Source organism: Corythoichthys intestinalis, chromosome 3 (assembly GCF_030265065.1).
Source record: "Corythoichthys intestinalis isolate RoL2023-P3 chromosome 3, ASM3026506v1, whole genome shotgun sequence".
Classification (NCBI taxonomy): domain Eukaryota; kingdom Metazoa; phylum Chordata; class Actinopteri; order Syngnathiformes; family Syngnathidae; genus Corythoichthys; species Corythoichthys intestinalis.
In genome coordinates, this window is record NC_080397.1 from 59,432,871 (window position 1) to 59,452,265 (window position 19,395).

General features: G+C 40.6%; 1 protein-coding gene across 3 annotated transcripts in view; it reads right to left on the reverse strand.

Annotated features, from left to right (window-relative positions):
• Positions 1-19,395, reverse strand: part of LOC130913269 (dynein axonemal heavy chain 10-like) — a 130,626-nt gene that overhangs the window by 23,499 nt on the left and 87,732 nt on the right. For all 3 annotated transcript variants that reach the window (XM_057831735.1, XM_057831736.1, XM_057831734.1), the window contains 15 exons: positions 17,228-17,425; positions 16,991-17,152; positions 16,739-16,913; positions 16,447-16,628; positions 11,366-11,502; positions 11,076-11,293; positions 10,764-10,985; positions 10,543-10,690; positions 7,259-7,538; positions 6,948-7,177; positions 6,597-6,870; positions 4,073-4,177; positions 3,829-3,983; positions 1,801-1,955; positions 1,492-1,672 (listed from right to left, as the gene is read on the reverse strand). In XM_057831735.1, coding sequence (XP_057687718.1) covers positions 1,492-1,672; positions 1,801-1,955; positions 3,829-3,983; positions 4,073-4,177; positions 6,597-6,870; positions 6,948-7,177; positions 7,259-7,538; positions 10,543-10,690; positions 10,764-10,985; positions 11,076-11,293; positions 11,366-11,502; positions 16,447-16,628; positions 16,739-16,913; positions 16,991-17,152; positions 17,228-17,425 — 2,822 coding nt within the window. The remainder of the gene's footprint in view (positions 1-1,491; positions 1,673-1,800; positions 1,956-3,828; positions 3,984-4,072; positions 4,178-6,596; positions 6,871-6,947; positions 7,178-7,258; positions 7,539-10,542; positions 10,691-10,763; positions 10,986-11,075; positions 11,294-11,365; positions 11,503-16,446; positions 16,629-16,738; positions 16,914-16,990; positions 17,153-17,227; positions 17,426-19,395) is intronic.

The window sequence follows — 19,395 nt, forward strand, 5'->3', positions numbered from 1 at the left end:
ATATATATATATATATATATATCTTACCTAAAAATGCCGTTGCGCTTGATAACACACATCACTTAAAAGTTAGGATTTTTTCCCACATGTTTCAATTGAATTTCTCTTTGTGTCAAGCCATTTTTAAGTTCTAGTTAAGTTTTAAGTTTGTCTAAACTGTAAGTCCTGATAGGATTTTGAGTTTTTGCAGTGTTCAAAATAAATGTATGATACAGGCTGTATTGGAGCACATTAGGGACCAGTGCTACTTGGTGTTTTATCCAGCAATGACTACTGAGCTAAAATTGATAGTTAGCATGATTAAGTTTTTATTTTACTCCCTCATCACTCCACAATGCTATGTCATGTTAAAGCCTGTATGTAAGACACGTTAGCCACGCATCGACAGTGGTCATAATTAATTGAAACCTAGCCCTCCGCAGGGCTAACGTTACGTGAGCTAGTAGCGACAGTAACGTTAATCTTATTTATTAGCGCTTAGCGCTCTTTATTAGCGCTTAGCGCTCTACTGCTTTAAGATGGCGGCTGTTTACTAACGCTGCCCAGACGCGGCCGAGTCTGTCATTTGCATCTAGTTCAACATACATGTGATCTCTATGAGACGTATCAGAAGCTACCTGTACCAACGTAGCATCGTGCGGGCTAGTATTTAGCAACGTCGGCGTCGTTTGTGGCGGCTGTTGGCTAAAGTAAGTTTTTTTTTTTCCTTCTTCCTCTCCGCACGTGACAGCGCGTTGTCCCGCATTAAAAGTAGTCCGAGCAAAACGTGATGCTTAGAGCTGTCAAAATAAACGATTACTCGAGGTGAATAAAATTACTCGGATCAGTTTTTAAACTCGAGTTACTCGAGTTGCTCGAGTACTCGTTTCAGCTCTAAAATGCTTAAATCCCTGAATTCTTTATAGATATCGACGTAAAAAGTCTTAATTCTTGGTTAAGAGCAAAAAAAACCGGGCAGTTAGCATTTATTCTCTGTAAATATGTTGAATGTGATGCTAGTCTTTTAGCCAATGCGGCGTCCGCCTTAGCACAACAAATAGCTTTTTGCGTTGAAAATTCTTGTGAATAAATGCTTAACTCCCTGAATTCTTTGTAGATATGGACATAAAACAGTCTCGATTCTTGGTCAAAAGCAAAAAAATGGGCAGTTAGCAGTTATTTTACGTAAATATTGCAAAGTATAACGCCGATGCGGCTAATTCCTCCCATTGATTTATTCACATTTCAAAATGCATTCATATTATGAAAAATATAATAATTACCTCGAACAAATCACTCCTGAGACAATCCTTCCTGTTTTTATGCGGTACAGCTTTAGTACTTTTTCGACCTAAATCCGGCGTTGGGTCGCTGCATGTGTTTGAAAAGAACTAAGACCAACTGCAAATAACGACGAAACGAAAAGGCGTGCCGCAGTGTCTGGGGAATCTGTACCGTCAATACAATTATGAAGTCTATGGATGAGCGGTAAAGTAGATAAAACTACGGTACCTTTTGCTGGCCTTGACCCATAGCGAGGAACTTAAACTTGCCTCCAAAGCCAGTCTTTTCAGCCAGTTTCATTAGGTCAGCACCAGGATCAGAGCCGGGGCTCAGGATGAAGACAATGGGGGAGAATGGAGTGCTTTGCTCATAGATAACGTCTAAACAGATCACGGGAGGTTGAACATATCTGTGAAGAAAGACATGAAAAATGATTGACCAAAACTGCAAGTTACCCCGATTAAAGCGATAAAAAACAGTAGCTGAGTCTTTTCTTCTAGTGTTTAAATTGATAAAATAAAATAAACAGAAGGACACCTCTCCCCCATTGTGACAGTGACATAGTTGGTGATGGCTCTGTAGACTCTGTCAACACGGAAACAGCGAAGCAGTAGCAACTTCTGAAAGGCCGTCATCTTCTCGTCATATTTCATTGGCAGCGGAGATTGTTCTGGTACATCAACATCAAACCACTTTGGAGAAATAAAAGGACAGATAGTTTGTCAATTAAGTAAGTGTCTGTCATACTAAGTAGTCTTATGAAATCCCAAAAGGGTCCGAACTGAATAAATAAAAACAACATTTGGAAATACCATTTTTAATTGTGTCATATGGCCCTTAAATTGTAAAATAAAGCAATATTCAGGCATGAAAATGGGTCAGAGGTTAAAAAGGTGAGAACGGTGTGGAGGACATACAGTATGTTCCAGCGTTTTGCCAAAATGTCTACATCGGCGAAGCGTCCTACTGTATAGACCCTACCCACGTGACGTCACAACTCCTTCCTCCTGACTGGTGCCGCCCAATTGTCCGTCAACACATCATGTTTCCCTGTTACGGCTACGTACATTCCTTCTATTTACGACGTGTTTTTCTGCTCGTTAACATTAATAATCAAAATGGTGAAGGCGTGTGTGGCGGTCGGTTGCAATAACAGAGAAGATAGACGGAGAAGACGGAGAGACTTGAAGTTCTACCGGATTCCGAGAGACCCTGAGAGAAGAGAGCGAGATGGGCTGCTGCAATCCGACGGGAAAACTGGGCTCCAAACGATTACCACAGATTATGTAGTAGTCATTTTATATCTGGTAAGATGCATTTAATATATATTTAGAGGGTTTTGGGCTGACAACCACAATTAAGATCATTGCTAGGCTAATCGCCGACAACATACACGTATGTATGTAGTGAGAGTGCTATCGCTAAACCATATAAACATTAAAAGCCCTAACTCCATTGACAAACGACATGAAATACATTAGACTTGACAGTGGATGTTAGCAATAACAAAAGATTTTGAATTGAAAATTTCGTAACTCACCTTTCCAAGCACAAGGTAGATTCCTGCCGAATTTTCGTGGACGAGGACCTGTTTCAACCAACCAGCAACGAAGTATTTATAAGCCTCCAAGCTCTTAAAGTTTTTCAAACTTTCGTGAGAATAGGCTGATTTTGTGTGGACAAGATAGTTGTACAGTTCAGGGTAGCTAGCAGATGTCAGGCAAATACGGCGGAGACAGCGGGTGGAAAAACATCGATTTAGGCATCAAATATGGATCTGGCGAATGGATAAACTGAAGCTTTACCACATAACGCCTTTTATGCAACGCATCAAGTGAGTTTACGGCATCCGAAAGCACCGGGTCTTCCATGAAATGCATTATAAATTGCTCGATCAATTGAGACCATTGATAATACAAACACAAAATGACGGACAAGTGGGCGGAACCATACAGCGAGCACGTGATTTTGTGACGTCGGTGGGTAGGGTCTATATGAGGCAAATTTGACACCCAAAGTACTACCGTGTGCTCTCAACTTGTTTTGTTTAGATGCATACAGGCAGAACGTACTAAAAAATGCCTTAAGAAAGACTTAGGAATTTACTTAGGAAGGGCCAAACCAGTCAGGCAGGTTTGCAAGGAAGGTTTCGCCCAACCCCCTCCTGAGCCAATGGCTGAATATGCATGTAAAGAGAAAGTAGCTTGACTTAAGAAGGGCCAAACCAGTCAGGCAGGTTTGTATTTGTTTGAATACTCTCTGCATGTTAAAAACATTTTTGAAAAGATCAATTAACAATTTGCTGTGGATATATATTGATTTCCATAGATATTTAGAAATACTACAACTAAGCACACCAAGACACAGTGGTGAAACAAAGAGCACCACACATGAAATTTTTGGGAATAAAATATGCAAGATTAGTAAATACCACTCTTGGTTCAGAAACAAGCTATCATTCAGGTTTCATACAATGGTGTAAATATTACATTGAATTTGAAACCAAATTAAGAAAATTCTACAAAAAGATGGTGGCCATTTGTCACATTGCTTTACGTAACTTACTGATTTCCACTCCGATGAATTCTTGCTAACATCATCAGGCAAAGAGTCAAACTGCGCAGGGAAAAGCTCGGACAGTTTCACTATGTCTTCCCAGCTATGATCAGAAAGCCAGTCGCAAGTCTTTTTGCGTGTGCACTTTTCCATGGACAGATTACCTTTGCAAAGATAAAGAAAGACTATTGTGAATATGGGTGCTAAATGTGTTGCACAGCACCACAACATAGTGGTTCCTCATGTTTATCACCTTTAATGAAAAAATCCAGTTCCTTCTGAGGTACACGACCTTCTGCCTGCTCAATCTTGACCGTCATGTTGAATGAGAAGAGCAGCTTGTGTTTCTCAAAAAGACCTGTGTATAAAAAGTACTTCATTATAATGTGAAATAGTAATGAAATAAAAAGAGTTAAATAGTCAAATAGTTGACCCGTAGACTTCGTAATATATTGACATAACACATTTGGCATTCACTGCATCTCGCCTTCCTGTAGGGGGCTGTACCAAACTCCGCTTCATTGATTAGTAGTCGGTCGCAGTCAAGCCCAAGCCGGATTTAAGCCGGATTTTTCAAACAGTACGAAAGCTGTACCGCATACAAACAGGAAGGATTGTCTCAGGAGTGATTTGTTCGAGGATTCAAGGTAATGATTATATTTTTCGTACCATGCATGCATTTTGAAACGTTGTGGGAAAAAAATCAATAGGAGAAATTAGCCGCCGCAGCATTGGCATTATACCTCGCAATATTTACATAGAACGTGCCAACTGCCCGTTTTTTTGCTTTAAATCAAGAGTCGAGACTGTTTTACATTTATATCTATAAAGAATTCAGGGATTTAAGCATTTATTCACAAGAATTTAACGGAAAAAGCTCTTTGTGTACACATGGCGGGGGCTAATTTTCCTGACTAGCTTCATAATTTGCAATATTTACGCAAAATAAATGCTACCTGCACGTTTTTTTTGCTTTTAACCAAGAATCGAGACTGTTACATCCATATTTAGAAAGAATTCAGTGATTTAAGCATTTATTCACAAGAATTTTCAACGGAAAAAGCTCTTTGTGTACACATGGCGGGGGCCAATTTTCCTAACTGACTAGCTTCATAGTTCGCAATATTTATGCAAAATAAATGCTACCTGCACGTTTCTTTTTTGCTTTTAACCAAGAATCGAGACTGTTTTACATACATATCTAGAAAGCATTTAGAGATTTCAGCATTTATTCACAAGAATTTTCAATGGATATAGCTCTTCCTGAAACAAACGGCGGGGGCAAATTTTCCTAACTGACTAGCCTCATAGTCCGCAATATTTACGCAAAATAAATGGTACCTGCACTTTTTTGTTTTGCTTTTAACCAATAATCAAGACTGTTTTACATCCATATTTATCAAGAATTCAGGGATTTAAGCCTTTATTCACAAGAATTTAACAGAAAAAGCTATGTGTACACATGGCGGGGGCTAATTTTCCTAACTAACTAGCTTCATGGTTCGCAATATTTACGCAAAATAAATGCTACCTGCATGTTTTCTTTCGCTTTTAACCAAGAATCGAGACTGTTAACGTCCATATCTATAAAGAATTCAGTGATTTAAGCATTTATTCACAAGAATTTTCAATGGAAAAAGCTCTTTGTGTACACATGGTTGGGGATAATTTTCCTAACGGACTAGCTTCATAATTCGCATTATTTACGCAAAATAAATGCTACTTGTACGTTTTTTTTTAAATTTTGCTTTTAACCAAGAATCGAGACTGTTTTACGTCCAAATTTAGAAAGAATTCAGTGATTTAAACATTTATTCACAAGAATTTTCAACGCAAAAAGGTATTTGTGTACACATGGCAGGGGCTAATTTTCCTGACTAGCCTCATAGCTGGCAATATTTACGCAAAATAAATGCTACCTGCACATTTTTTTTGCTTTTAACCAAGAATCGAGACTGTTTTACGTCCATATCTATATGAATTCAGGGATTTAAGCATTTATTCACTAGATTTAACTAAAAAAGCTCTTTGTGTACACATGGCGGGGGCTAATTTTCTTAACTGACTAGCTTCATAGTTCGCAATATTTACGCAAAATAAATGCTCCCTGCACGTTTGTTTTTTTTATTTTATTTTTTTTGCTTTTAACCAATTTTCAGCTCTTTGTTGTACTAAGGGGGCGACCACAGTGACTTAATTAGAAGCACATTCGACATATTTACATAAAATAAATGCTAACTGCCTTTTTTTTTTTTTTTTTTTGCTTTTAACCAAAAATCATGACTTTTATGTCAATATCAAAAAGAATTCAGGGAATTAAGCATTTATTCACAAGAATTTTCAATGGAAAAAGCTCTTTGTGTACACATGGCGGGGGCTAATTTTTCTAACTGACTAGCCTCATAGTTCACAATATTTACGCAAAATAAATGCTACCCGCACGTTTTTTTTTTTTTTTTTTTGCTTTTAACCTAACCAATTTTCAGCTCTTTGTTGTACTAAGGGGGCGACCACAGTGACTTAACTCGCAGCACATTCGACATATTTACATAAAATAATTGCTAATGGCCTGTTTTTTTTTTTTTTGCTTTTATCCAAGAATCAAGACTGTTTTACGTCCATATCTATAATGAATTCTGTGATTTAAGCATTTATTAACAAGAATTTTCAACGGAAAAAAGCTTTTTGTGTACGCATGGCCGGGGCTAAATAAGGCCCCGTACGGATTGGCCCTGCGCCCATGTCAATATGTTATGAAGTCTTTGTTTGACTCATACCTGTACAGACATAATTATAAACGTTATACGTCAGACTGTTCATGATGTTATTCAGTCTTTCCGGTAGAACACAGTTTGGTGCCGACTTTTGCAGGGAAAAGTCAAACACTTCCAGGTAAGAGGTGAGAGAATACTGGTACATGCTGTTAACCAAAGCCATTTCCGTCAGTGCAAAGAATAAAATAGCACCGCGCTTGGCAGCAGGTCGGTATGCGTTTCGGAGGACATCAATGTCTACTGATGTTGTGACAGCCAACTTAAGTTTCTCAAATACCTGATGATCACAAAATTCTGAAGTCAAATATGATGACCAAGTTCAATTGACTCATATTTGGTGTTAGGCAAACTGACCTCACTAGATTTGGACTTGGTTTCCTCTAATGTGGAGACCAGCTCTGTGTTATCCAACATGTTGCCCGTGGACGTGGCCAGCTCCCTCAACAGAGTTTCACCAAGGTTTTTCAGCAACTTCTTATTGTCGCTCGTCTCTTGTATCAAAAGCTCACGCTGCTCTTCCAGCTCCTTCTTCTCAAATCCCATTATAACACTGAGCAACTGGTCCTCCAGACCTTTAAGCGTCACTACATGTGCAGTGTTTGATTAAAAAAAAAGCTGTTAGCTGATGACATGAACATTGTGCTTGTCAAAACAAATAGCCTTACCAGTATAGTTGATAACCATGGCTTTTCCGAACACAGATGGGGAAAATTTAGGGTTTCCCAGTTTAGTGTTGAGGTAAAGTCTGAAGTTGGGATCATAGTCCACCTCTTTGTCACCTAGCATGATAACCTGCCTGCCCTGTGCTCCCTTCAAATTTTTCTGCAGGACATGATCAATCACAGGGTCAATGTACTCATCCACATCTTGGAAAAGGAACGGGCATCCATATTTAATGGCCATCTCAAGGTGTTTGAGAAAATCTGGATCATTGAAGGACGAGATCTGAGGAGAAAGAAAGGTTAAACTGAATTAACACGTTTACGCATATCATTTTTGAAGGCTCGTCACACTGTAATTATGACATCAACGTGCCGCAAGTTGGTCTCATTTGATAGTGCGGAAGTTGAAGTCCACGCCCGTTTTAACATTGTTAGGTTTTGTGTTGGTTTTCTCCTAGTGTGACTTGTCCCTGTGATTGCCCATTGATTTCACCTGTTGTACCTGCTCCTAGTGTATCCTCCAAACTGCATCCTCCTGTGCTCACCTGTTCCTCGTTGTGTCGTTACCCCTTGTCTGTGTGTGTACGTATATAAGCTCCCAGTTTCTTTTCACTCCTTGTTGCGTCATTATCAATGTCAATGCCCCTGTGCTCGTCAGCGTTTGTTCTCCGCAGTTTTTGCCCTTCAAGCCCTTGTGTTCCTCAGTAAGTTTTTGATACCCAGTCTTTTGTTAGCAACAGTTTTGTTTGCCTCTGTACTTTCTTTGGATCATCACAGCATTTGTTTTGCACTTTGTTTTTTGATTGCTCTAATTAAACCATTTTTGCATGGTTCATCTGTCTCGCCTCCCTTTCCCTGCATTTGGGTCCACACTACCCGCGTATCGTGACAAACATGGAGTCGGTCGACCAAGTAAAACGGGAGATAATGTCACTTGAATAAATGAAAACGCTGCATGGATCATGTGTAGTATGTCCATATTTCCATTAGTTCTTGTTTTTCAAAACCGAAAGCACCACGAAAAACTACATATCCCAGGAACCATTGATAGGTCACGACTGTAATGTGAAAATTTTTCATAAATGGCCGAGGGAGGCGCCAGCTAAGGAGAGGTAGGAGAGGTGGGCGAGGTAAGGAGCAACGGCCGGTTGGATAGAGCGAGCGACTTTGAAACGTACGGAACGAATCGAACACTAAATTTAGCGCAAGCTAATGTATTATTTCAGTAGGATTTGTCGTTGTTTTCTTCGGATGAGTCGGCGAGTGATCTGTGTGATGTAGTGTGTGACCAGAAACAATCTGGTGCGCTCCAGAAACTATCTGGTAAACATGAGCATTATCTAGCATTTAAGCTAGCCGACGTTTGCTATGAAATTTACCCAATTGCAACAATGCAACAATTGGTTATGAAAATTAGCTAATTGCAACAATGCAACAATTGGCTAACTTGCATAGCAAAGGTCCACTAACTTAAATGCTATATAATGCTAATGTTTACCAGATGGTTTCTTGTGCGCACCAGCTAGTTACTGTTACTGGTGCGCACCAGATTGTTCATCGTGCGCACCAGGTTGTTCCTCGTGCGCACCAGATTGTTCCTCGTGCGCACCAGCTAGTTATTGATGCGCTTGAGAGAGTTCCTTGTGCGCACCAGATTGCTTCTAGTGCGCACCAGATGGTTTCTTGTGCGCACCAGCTAGTTACTGTTACTGGTGCGCACCAGATTGTTCCTCGTGAGCACTAGATTGTTCCTCATGTGCACCAGATAGTTTTTCATGCTCACCAGATTGTTTCTGGTGCTCACAATGTTGCTCCTCGTGCGTGCCAGATAGTGACTGGTGCACACCAGATAGTTACTGGTGCGCACCAGATTGTTCCTCCTGCGTACCAGTTAGTTACTGGTGCGCACCAGATAGTTACTGGTGTGGACCAGATTGTTCCTCGTGCGCACTAGATTGTTCCTCCTGTGCACCAGATAGTTCTTCGTGCGCACCAGATTGTTTTTGGTGCTCACAAGGTTGCACTTTGTGCGTGTCTAACAGTTAGTGGTGCGCACCAGATTGTTTCTAGTATGCACCAGATTGTTCCTCCTGCGCACCAGCTAGTTACTGGTGTGGACCAGATTGTTCCTTGTGCGCACCAGATTGTTTCTAGTACGCACCAGATTGTTCCTCCTGCGCAGCACATAGTTCCTCCTGGTCACCAGACAGTTACTGATGCGCACCAGATAGTTACTGGTGTGGACCAGATTGTTCCTCGTGCGCACTAGATTGTTCCTCCTGTACACCAGATAGTTCTTCGTGCGCACCAGATTGTTTTTGGCGCTCACAAGGTTGCACTTTGTGCGTGTCAAACAGTTAGTGGTGCGCACCAGATTGTTTCTAGTATGCACCAGATTGTTCCTCCTGCGCACCAGCTAGTTACTGGTGTGGACCAGATTGTTCCTCGTGCGGACCAGATTGTTCCTCGCGCGCACCAGATAGTTATTGGTGCGCACCAGATAGTTACTGGTGTAGAACAGATTCTTTCTCGTGTGTACCAGTTAGTTACTAGTACGCACCAGATTGTTCCTCCTGCGCACCAGATTGTTTGTGGTGCTCACCAGATTGTTTCTGGGGCTCAGCAGATTATTTCTGGTACTCGAAAGATTGCTTCTCGTGCGCACCAGATAGTTACTGGTGCGCACCAGAGTGTTTCTAGCACGCACCAGATTATTCTTCGTGCGCACCAGATTGTTTCTGATGCGCACCAGATAGTTACTGGTGCGCACCAGATAGTTACTGGTGTAGAACAGATTCTTTCTCGTGTGTACCAGTTAGTTACTAGTACGCACCAGATTGTTCCTCCTGCGCACCAGATTGTTTGTGGTGCTCACCAGATTGTTTCTGGGGCTCAGCAGATTATTTCTGGTACTCGAAAGATTGCTTCTCGTGCGCACCAGATAGTTACTGGTGCGCACCAGAGTGTTTCTAGCACGCACCAGATTGTTCTTCGTGCGCACCAGATTGTTTCTGATGCGCACCAGACAGTTACTGGTGCGCACCAGACAGTTTCTAGAGCACACCAGATTGCATAAATTTATTTTATTCCTTCCGATGTCCCTTTAGGGGCTCCGTATTTTTATGATTGAAAAGTGTTAAAACATTTTTTGCTTGCTCGCCAGTGCCCAGCTGTGCCCCAGTATTGTATTCGTCTAGTGACGCCCCTGCTGAAACATAACTACTTGTTGAAATTTAGCAGAGCAACCTGCATTACACATACTGTAAGAATAAAGCACCTTTTATTACCTTGAGGTTGTTGTGTGCCTCTTTCTTCTTAATCCAGTTGAGGGCTTGCTGTTGAGGGTCGATACACATTGGGAAACGGCTTCCTCTTGTTGTGAGGATTCCATTCTGCACTGACAGTTCATCTGGGGGCAATCCTTCTGAGCCCCATCTGTAACCCAAGGATGAAAAACAATATAATGCTAAAAAAGGTGGTTTTCCCATCCGTTTTAGCTCCTTCTCACCTGCTGATTTCCACCTCATCTGTTAGTAAATTGTCCACTTTAAAAGGCTGGCTCAAGGGAATGCCTCTCTCCTTTACGTCTTCAACCCATGTTTGGTATACCATCTCATTCCTGAAGTCCCAGCTGAAGGCTCCTTCGTAGCTCAGGAATGCAGCAGAGAGTAGACAATCTCCCAAAAGACGCACACGCCGCTGCTTTAACTCCTCTAAATCGTGCGTCCACCTGCAAACAGAAACCACAAAGATGACTGAAAAAAAAAAAAAAAATATGCATCTCATATGGAGTGATGCTTAGTTTCCATTGCTGTCTCACCTCACATTCTCAGAGCTCAAACCTGAGATAAGTTTGTCAGCAGCTATAAGTCGTCTTTCCATAAGTTCAGCCTCCTCTTGTAGTTTCTGTTTCTCCCAAATAGCAGTTTGATATTTGTCTCTTAGAGCCTTCAGTTCTGTCTGGATATTACTGAGTTCACTTTGAATGAGGTCCAGTTCCTTTTTACTTTGAAAGAAATTCCTTTCAAGACGCGCCACCTGGAAACATGAGCCATATTTACAGTGATATGAATTCCTTCACAGAAAACACACCTTAGAAATTCTCATTACTTTGTCTCTTTTGGGCTTTATCTCTCTGGCAACGTCACAGTAACCAACGACAGCCTCCACAAATTTAAACATTCCTGAACCCGCTTTGCTGATGGCTTGCATTTCTTCAAGGCTGGTTGAAAGGTTCTTCAAGAAGCCTATGAAGCAGAATGTTCAATCAAATCACTGAAGCAGAAAGAATATATAGCAACACAAAGATTTATTGTATTTGGTATAGAGATGTCCCGATCCGATATTTGGATCGGATCGAACACCGATATGAGCAAAAAAATGGGCATTGGTATCATATCGGCCGACGCGGAAAAATTTCAATCCAGACTTCCGATCCATTCCGGTCCGTGTTTTCCAGCGCACCGATTTACATAATCCATTCCAGTTTTTGCTTTGGTTTCTCTAAAATCCGGTCCGCATTTTACAGCACACATTCAACACACTACACGACCGTCTCCCAATTTACCGAGAGACTTTATCGGTAAAAATGTCAGCTGTCTGGGATCATTTCACCTTAAAGGACGACAAAGACGAAGAGGCAGAGTGCAACATATGCCACAATAAAGTCAAGCGTGGTGGTAAAGCTTTAAGAAGTTTTAATACAACCAACCTAATCAAGCATTTAGCGAAATACCACCACAAAGGAGTATGTTAAGAAAACCGAAGACAAAAAGAAAGGTCCTACGCAACTAACACTGGCAGAAACTTTTGCTATGCGTGACAAACTCTGGCTCTCGACAGTCCCAAAGCCCAGGGAATAACAAGAGTCATTGCCGAAGAATTCATTCTGGATGACGAGCCATTATCTCTCGTGAGTAAAGACGCACCATCCAACACTTAGAACCATGGTACAACATGCCCAGCCGTCATTACATCCTTGAGCGATTCGGCCATGGAAGATTCGAGAATGATTCACAAACATCCCAATTACGATTATTGAAATATGTCAAGTAAAGCGGAACTAATACACAGCGCGGTCTCTGGGACGCAATGAGAAATGGACCGCATTGCGTCCCGAGAGTAAACATCATGTTTGTCATAGACCTGGGTAATGCCAATGCTCAACTCACGGCTTTAGCTCAACTCATGCCGCTGGATAAAACACACAAGAATACCTGACTGCTGCTGACAGCCGCTACAAACTACGTCAACATCGTTTTACTGTAGATAATAGATATCATATGTATATAGAACAAGATGCTAAATGACAGACTCGACGGAGTTAGCAACATTGAAGTATTCAAAACTCGATGCGTTAGTAAACAGCCGCCATCTTAAAGCAGGAGACTTCCCTAGTAGGCTGTTGTGAACTTTCCAAGCGAACCTAATTAACTTTTTATCTATAATACTCCTAAATCGGCATAATCTTGACTTGAATCTATCTTCAAAACAGCTTTAAAACTTTCACACGTCAAAAGTAGACAGAAGGGAAATTATGGAATAACGGGAGCAATTTTAACAACGTTAACAGTTGATTCGCAAAATTAAATGAATGTAGTTTAGAGCTGCTGATACAGAATGGGTACTTGAGTATTTTATTTACTGTTTTAAAATGTTAACTTCATACTGAAATAGTCGTTTATTTAAACCTGAGAGGCTTTTTATTCAATTAATGTAACTAATGCACGAAACATTAAAAGCATCTAATAGCTTGAGGGGTTTGTGGGATTTTCCACTGAGGTTGTTTGTGTGTTTTGCTTTTTTAAGACAGTTTACAATATTATTTGCACAATTTACTGACTGACTATGCCATTTCTGTTTGTTATTTATAATGTTTTGTGTTTGTCACTGAATAAACAGGTCAGTTTTTGTTACCAACCGTTGTGTGTTATTCAAACTCACCTAATTCAGCTGGCTAGTTGTTATCAAGAGTACTAAAACCCTTTTCAACATGAATCTGACAACTAAGTAAGGAGGCTAAATAACTTTAAACTTTAATACATGCTCAGATAGGACGGTATCGGTATCGGCCAGTATCGGAATCGGATCGGAAGTGCAAAACAATATCGGTATCGGATCGGAAGTGCAAAAACCTGGATCGGGAACATGCCTAATTTGGTAGATGGGGCTTTCCGAAGCAGAGTCCCAGATAGTAAAATTCCTTTTGACCGACCTTCACCGTTCAATTATCAAAATAAAAGGAATTTTCGCGCCCATAATCGCAGGTTTTATGGTAGAATTTTTTTTTTCTCCAAAATGTATCTAGTCCTACAGTTTTTAACCAAATCACATAATTTACACACATACGGTAGTCTTCATCACCAATTGACGTGACACTTCGTCATTCTTTGCGTAACGCCTTAGCAGAGGGGGCCGAGCTTCATTTAGTGATAGCCAAAGACGGCACACGCTCATATCGGATTCAAGCTCGGATTTTTGAAGAACTACTCAAGCTGTACCGCGTACAATCAGGAACGATTGTCTCAGGAGTGATTTGTTAGAGGATTCAAGGTAAATATATTTTCCGTGCCATGCATGCGTGATTAAAGCATTTATTCGCAGGAATTTTCTTCTCTGTTTACACATGCAGTTAGATAATTTTCGTAACTGACTAGCCTCATAGTTGGCAATATTTACGCGAAATAATTGCTACCTACACATTTTTTATTGCTTTTAACCAAGAATCAAGACTGTTTAAGTCCACATCTATAACGAATTCAGGGATTTAAGCATTTATTCACAAGAATTTCACATGAAAAGCTGTTTACGCCAGGCTGCTGCTAGCAGAGTAGCATTGTACTTCAACAATATACGTAAAATAAACACTAACTGCATGGGTTCTTTGCTTTTAACCATGAATCGAGACTTTTTTACACCCATATCTATGAAGAATTCAGGGATTTAAGCATTTATTCACAAGACTTTTCGCGAGAAAAGCTCCTTTTACGCCAGGCGCTCGCTAGCCTCATTCGCTAACAGAGTAGCATAGTACTTCGACAATATATGTAAAATAAACGCTAACTGCTTGGTTTCTTTGCTTTTTAACCAAGAATCAAGACTGTTTTACATCCATATCTATGAAGAAATTGGGGATTTAAGCAATTATTCACAAGGATTTTTGCCAGAAAAGCTCTGTTTACGTCAGGGGGCCACTAGCCACATTCGCTAACAGTATATAGTGTATAATTTACTATAAAGGGCTTTTCTATTCTATAACAAGTTGTGATTGTATTTAGAATTTATTAATAATCTATTTACATATTATTTATAAATGATTCTGCATGTTTTCCTCAAGTATTAAGTTTCTGATGTTAAATTGAGTGATTTATTAGCTGTTGAAAACTTGCAGTAAATAGAAAAAAAATTGAGTTGGTATTTTGGTCAAAAACTTATATGTTAAATATTGCTGTTGGTCCTAAAAATATAGGTGATTATCTCTGCATTTGGTGATTTTTGTGCATCTATTGTAAAATCTAAGACTTTTATAGCCATTTTAAGTCGTGTTATATAAAAAATAATCGGGATTTTATAAGGGAACGACTTCGAATTTCTTGATGCCGCTGCTCATGTAGACTCATATGTGGCTAAGGTAGGTGCCTGTTTTGGTTTGAAGTCGGTAGCAGCTTTGGTTTTTAAAATATTTGAAGTTTTTTAATATAGGCCCCCTACGAATCAGCCCCGTTTCCCATATCATGTCAATAGGTTATGAAGTCCATGTTACACATAAAAAATTCCAGAAGAGAGCAGAATTTACCAAGAACCTACAGTTCCCCCCTAATTTGGCAAAAACTTGCCCATTCATTTCTAATGGGATGCCATTGATGTTCATGTATGTCCAAATTTCCCATTTATTTTCAATGGCAGGAAAACGTGTGGTTCTGATTTTTGATTATAAACTTATCATTACAACTCATTGACATTCAACTGGTTCACAAGTAAGTCGTTGTAATTGACAGCCATGAATGTCCAAATTTCTCATTCATTTTCAATAGCAAAAAAAAAAACTGTAGTTGTGATTTTTGACAATACACTTACCATTACAGCCCATTGACATTCAACAGGCGCCCACATATACATTCAAATATCAACAGGAAGTGACCTGATATTAACAAAAGGTGAACCAGAAATGCCCCCAAATCAACAGGAGGTGACCTGATATCAACAGGACATGTCCCAGAAATGTCCCCAAATCCACAGGAAGTGACCTGATAGATCTGTATCTACCACAGCAAAGCCCCATCGTAACTTCTCCAGAAATTGCAGTCTCTTGTTATAATGATACTGTGCAACTTTTTATAGTTATTGTTGGATGGGGCTTTGCAAGGTAAAATTCCATTTTCTTTTTTTTTTTTTTTGAATGGCGATCTCCAGCATTCCGCACAGCCAAAACCGTTTGACCAATCGGCACCGTTCAAATATCGAAATGACCGGAATTTTCGTGCAAAGCAGGGAATTTTTGGAATGACCCCCCCAAAAAATTTCCCGTTCGCCCGTAAACTCGGGTTTTTTGAACGATAAAAAATTTCTAAATGTATCTAGTCCTACAATCTATGACCAAATCACATAATTTAATCAAATATTCCAGGACGGTAAGGGGTATACAAGTTGTATACAGAATTTGCCAAAAATGTACGGTTCCCCAAAAATTCGCCAAAAACTTTCCCATTCATTTCTAATGGGATGCCACTGACAGCCATGTACATCCACAGGAAAACTGATTTTTGACTATTTACCATGACAGCCCAGTCGCATTCAAACTGGCACCCAAGTAAGTCAATGCCATGGACAGCCATGCACGTCCATGCCATTGACGGACATGTACGTCCATATTTCCCCATTCATTTCCAATGGCATTTACATTGCATTGACGCCAATGTACACAGATGCCAATGAGGGCTATGCTCGTCCATGCCATTGACGGCCATGTGTGTCCAAATTTCTCATTCATTTTCAATGGCAAAAAACCTGTGTGCCCAAATCTGTAGGAAGTGACCTGATAGCAATAGGACATGCCTCCAAAATGTCCCCAAATCAACAGGAAGTGACCTGATAGATCTGCATCTACCACAGCAAAGCCCCATCGTAATTTCTCCTGAAACCAGCTTCTAGTTACTTGCTAGTGTTATCCATTCATCATGAAATTGACTTACCTTTGACAGTCTTGATCTGGTTTGGACCTATAGCATCACAATCCATCTCCAGCAGTGAACGAAGAAAGCTGGGATCTGACATCATTGCCCTTGCGGCTTGCCAGCTAATTTCTTTTTTCTTGCACAGCACCAGGATGCACTCACACACAACTTGCACCTGTTTAGGTGGCTTGGCAAAGGATCTGAATAAAAGAGCAGCAGATTCAAAGGTGTCGTTTTACCTTATTTTGGAAAAAAATAGATTTTGACAACAAAAGGGTAAAAAAACCCCCCAAAAAACCCAAGAATTTACCTGATTTCAGTAACATCGGATTTATCGAGGTCTTGTAGGGCAATGCGAGCTGCTTCTAAAGCTGGCAGAGCTTCAGCCAGTGATGTTTCTGCTTCTGCCTTTTCAATAGCAATCACTTTGTTTTGCTCTTCAATCTCCTTGGCTTTGTCTTCTGCCAATGTCTTTTTCTCCTCAGCTAGAAGGTGGTGCATTCACCACAAGTGTTACAGTCGAGTTGTAGGCCTATGATGTTTTTTGTTTGTTTTCACTTACCCACAGTGGTATTTGAGGCAATCTCTATCAGCATGGTCTCACAGGCTGCAGATTTTTCAGCGAGGACCACCTTTTGTTCTGCCAGTTTGATGTTCAGCTCATCCAGCTGTATAGTGGCTTCCTTTAGTTTATCCAAACCTCCCTCGAGGTGTTTGCACTGCGCTGGAACCCATAAACAAACTTGTTGTCTTTTTCCCACAGTGAGATGCAACCCTGAACCCCCCTCCATTCTCTTACCCAGAATATACTGGTCCTTTTCCTGTAGAAGGCTCAAATATGCATGAATGAAGTCCAAGTAGTTCTTTGGAGTAACATAATTAGATCGTCTAAGTTTTTGCTGGAATAGTATGCTGTAATCGCCAACTGATTTATGGACCATGCAGACATGTTCTACAACAGCTTGAACATGTTGCTTTGAAACCATTTCACTTTCACCTGAACAAAGTACAACATCACAGAAGCGCTATTAGTAAAAATCACACACGATCAAATTAATAAAACAAGCGGCATAGCAAGTAGACCAGTGTTTTTCAACCGGTGTGCCACGGCACATTAGTGTGCCGTAAGAGATCGTCAGGTGTGCTGTAAGAAATCATCCAATATCGCATTTTTGTAAACGTTGTCAGGCGGAGTAACAGTAGGAAGGAAGGAGTAGGTAGAGTTCTCGGTCGTGTGCAGATGAGCGAGGTATTGCCCGTGTCACGTTCAAGAACTGCTCGGATTTCTGTCCATCGGCCACCTTGCTGTCCGCGACTTACAGTTGTGGTCAAAAGTTTACATACACTTGTGAAGAACATAATGTCGTGGCTCTCTTGAGTTTCCAGTTATTTCTACAACTCTGATTTTTCTCCGATAGAGTGATTGGAACAGATACTTCTTTGTCACAAAAACATTCATCAAGTTTGGTTCTTTTATGACTTTATTATGGGTTAACAGAAAAAGTGATCAAATCTGCTGGGTCAAAAATATATATACATGGATCTGAAAAAGCGAATCATTGACTTGAACAAGTCAGGAAAGTCACTTGGAGCCATTTCAAAGCAGCTGCAGGTCCCAAGAGCAACAGTGCAAACAATTGTTTGTAAGTATAAAGAGCATGGCACTGTTTTGTCACTGCCACGATCAGGAAGAAAACGCAAGCTATCACCTGCTGCTGTGAGAAAATTGGTCAGGAGGGTGAAGATTTGACCGAGAATCACCAAAAAGCAGATCTGCCAAGAATTAGAAGCTGCTGGAACACAGGTGTCAGTGTCCACAGTCAAGCGTGTTTTGCATCTCCATGGACTGAGAAGCTGCCGTGCAAGAAGGAAGCCCTTGCTCCAAAAGCGGCACCTTAAGGCTCGACTGAAGTTTGCTGCTGATCACATTGACAAAGATAAGACCTTCTGGAGGAAAGTTCTGTGTTAAAAATCGAGCTGTTTGGCAACAATGCCCAGCAATATGTTTGGAAGAGAAAAGGTGAGGCCTTTAACCCCAAGTACACCATGCCTACCGTCAAGTACAGTGGTGGTAGTATTATGCTGTGGGGCTGTTTTGCTGCCAATGGAACTGGTGCTTTACAGAAAGTAAATGGGATAATGAAGAAGGAGGATTACCTTCAAATTCTTCAAGATAACCTAACGTCATCAGCCCGAGAGTGTAAAACATTATTTCTGTAACGTTAAATACCATTAGAAAACAATTTAATTTAAAAATATATTATATATTAAAAAAAGGCATGTCCGATATTTTTTTGCCGATTCCGATACTTTGAAAATGACGTGATCGGACCCGATCGATCGGCAGACATCTCTAGTTTTTGGTCATTTAAAACTAAATTTACCGCGGATTGGAACATATTCTCGGCTCTCCCGTTCGCCATCTGTGTTGTTCTGGAGACGACTTCCGACTGGCAAGAGTGACGTTGCTCGTTAAGAACACGTCACGCAAATAAACAAATCTGATTGCATGGATGATTTTGTTCAGGTTTGAGAGGCCATTAAGGTGCTGGGTCCCAGACTCTTCTCACGGTGTTTAAAAAATACAGGGAGAACAGTCTGGCAGTGCCAGGCAAGTCCGTGACAATGTGGACCCCATCACCTTTACCGCTACACCGCTACAGAGTTGATGCAAATGACCCCTACAGGACCCTTCAGGGTACAACTCTCACCAAGCACGGGAAGTTTGGCACAGATATTTGGTATGTCTGACAAGTTATGACTGTTCAGAATTTGTGGCGAGACGAAATGGTGATGGTAATTTTCGCTTTCCTGTTTGGACCCCTCCGCTTCGACGGAACCTCAATACTTTTCATCAAGCACCCAGACATGTCTTAAGGTTTCCCTGAAACAGGTTTGAGGTCAATAGATATTTTTCCCTTGGAGGAGAGGAGCCTGTCTCATAAAAAGGGCATTTCCTGTTCCCAC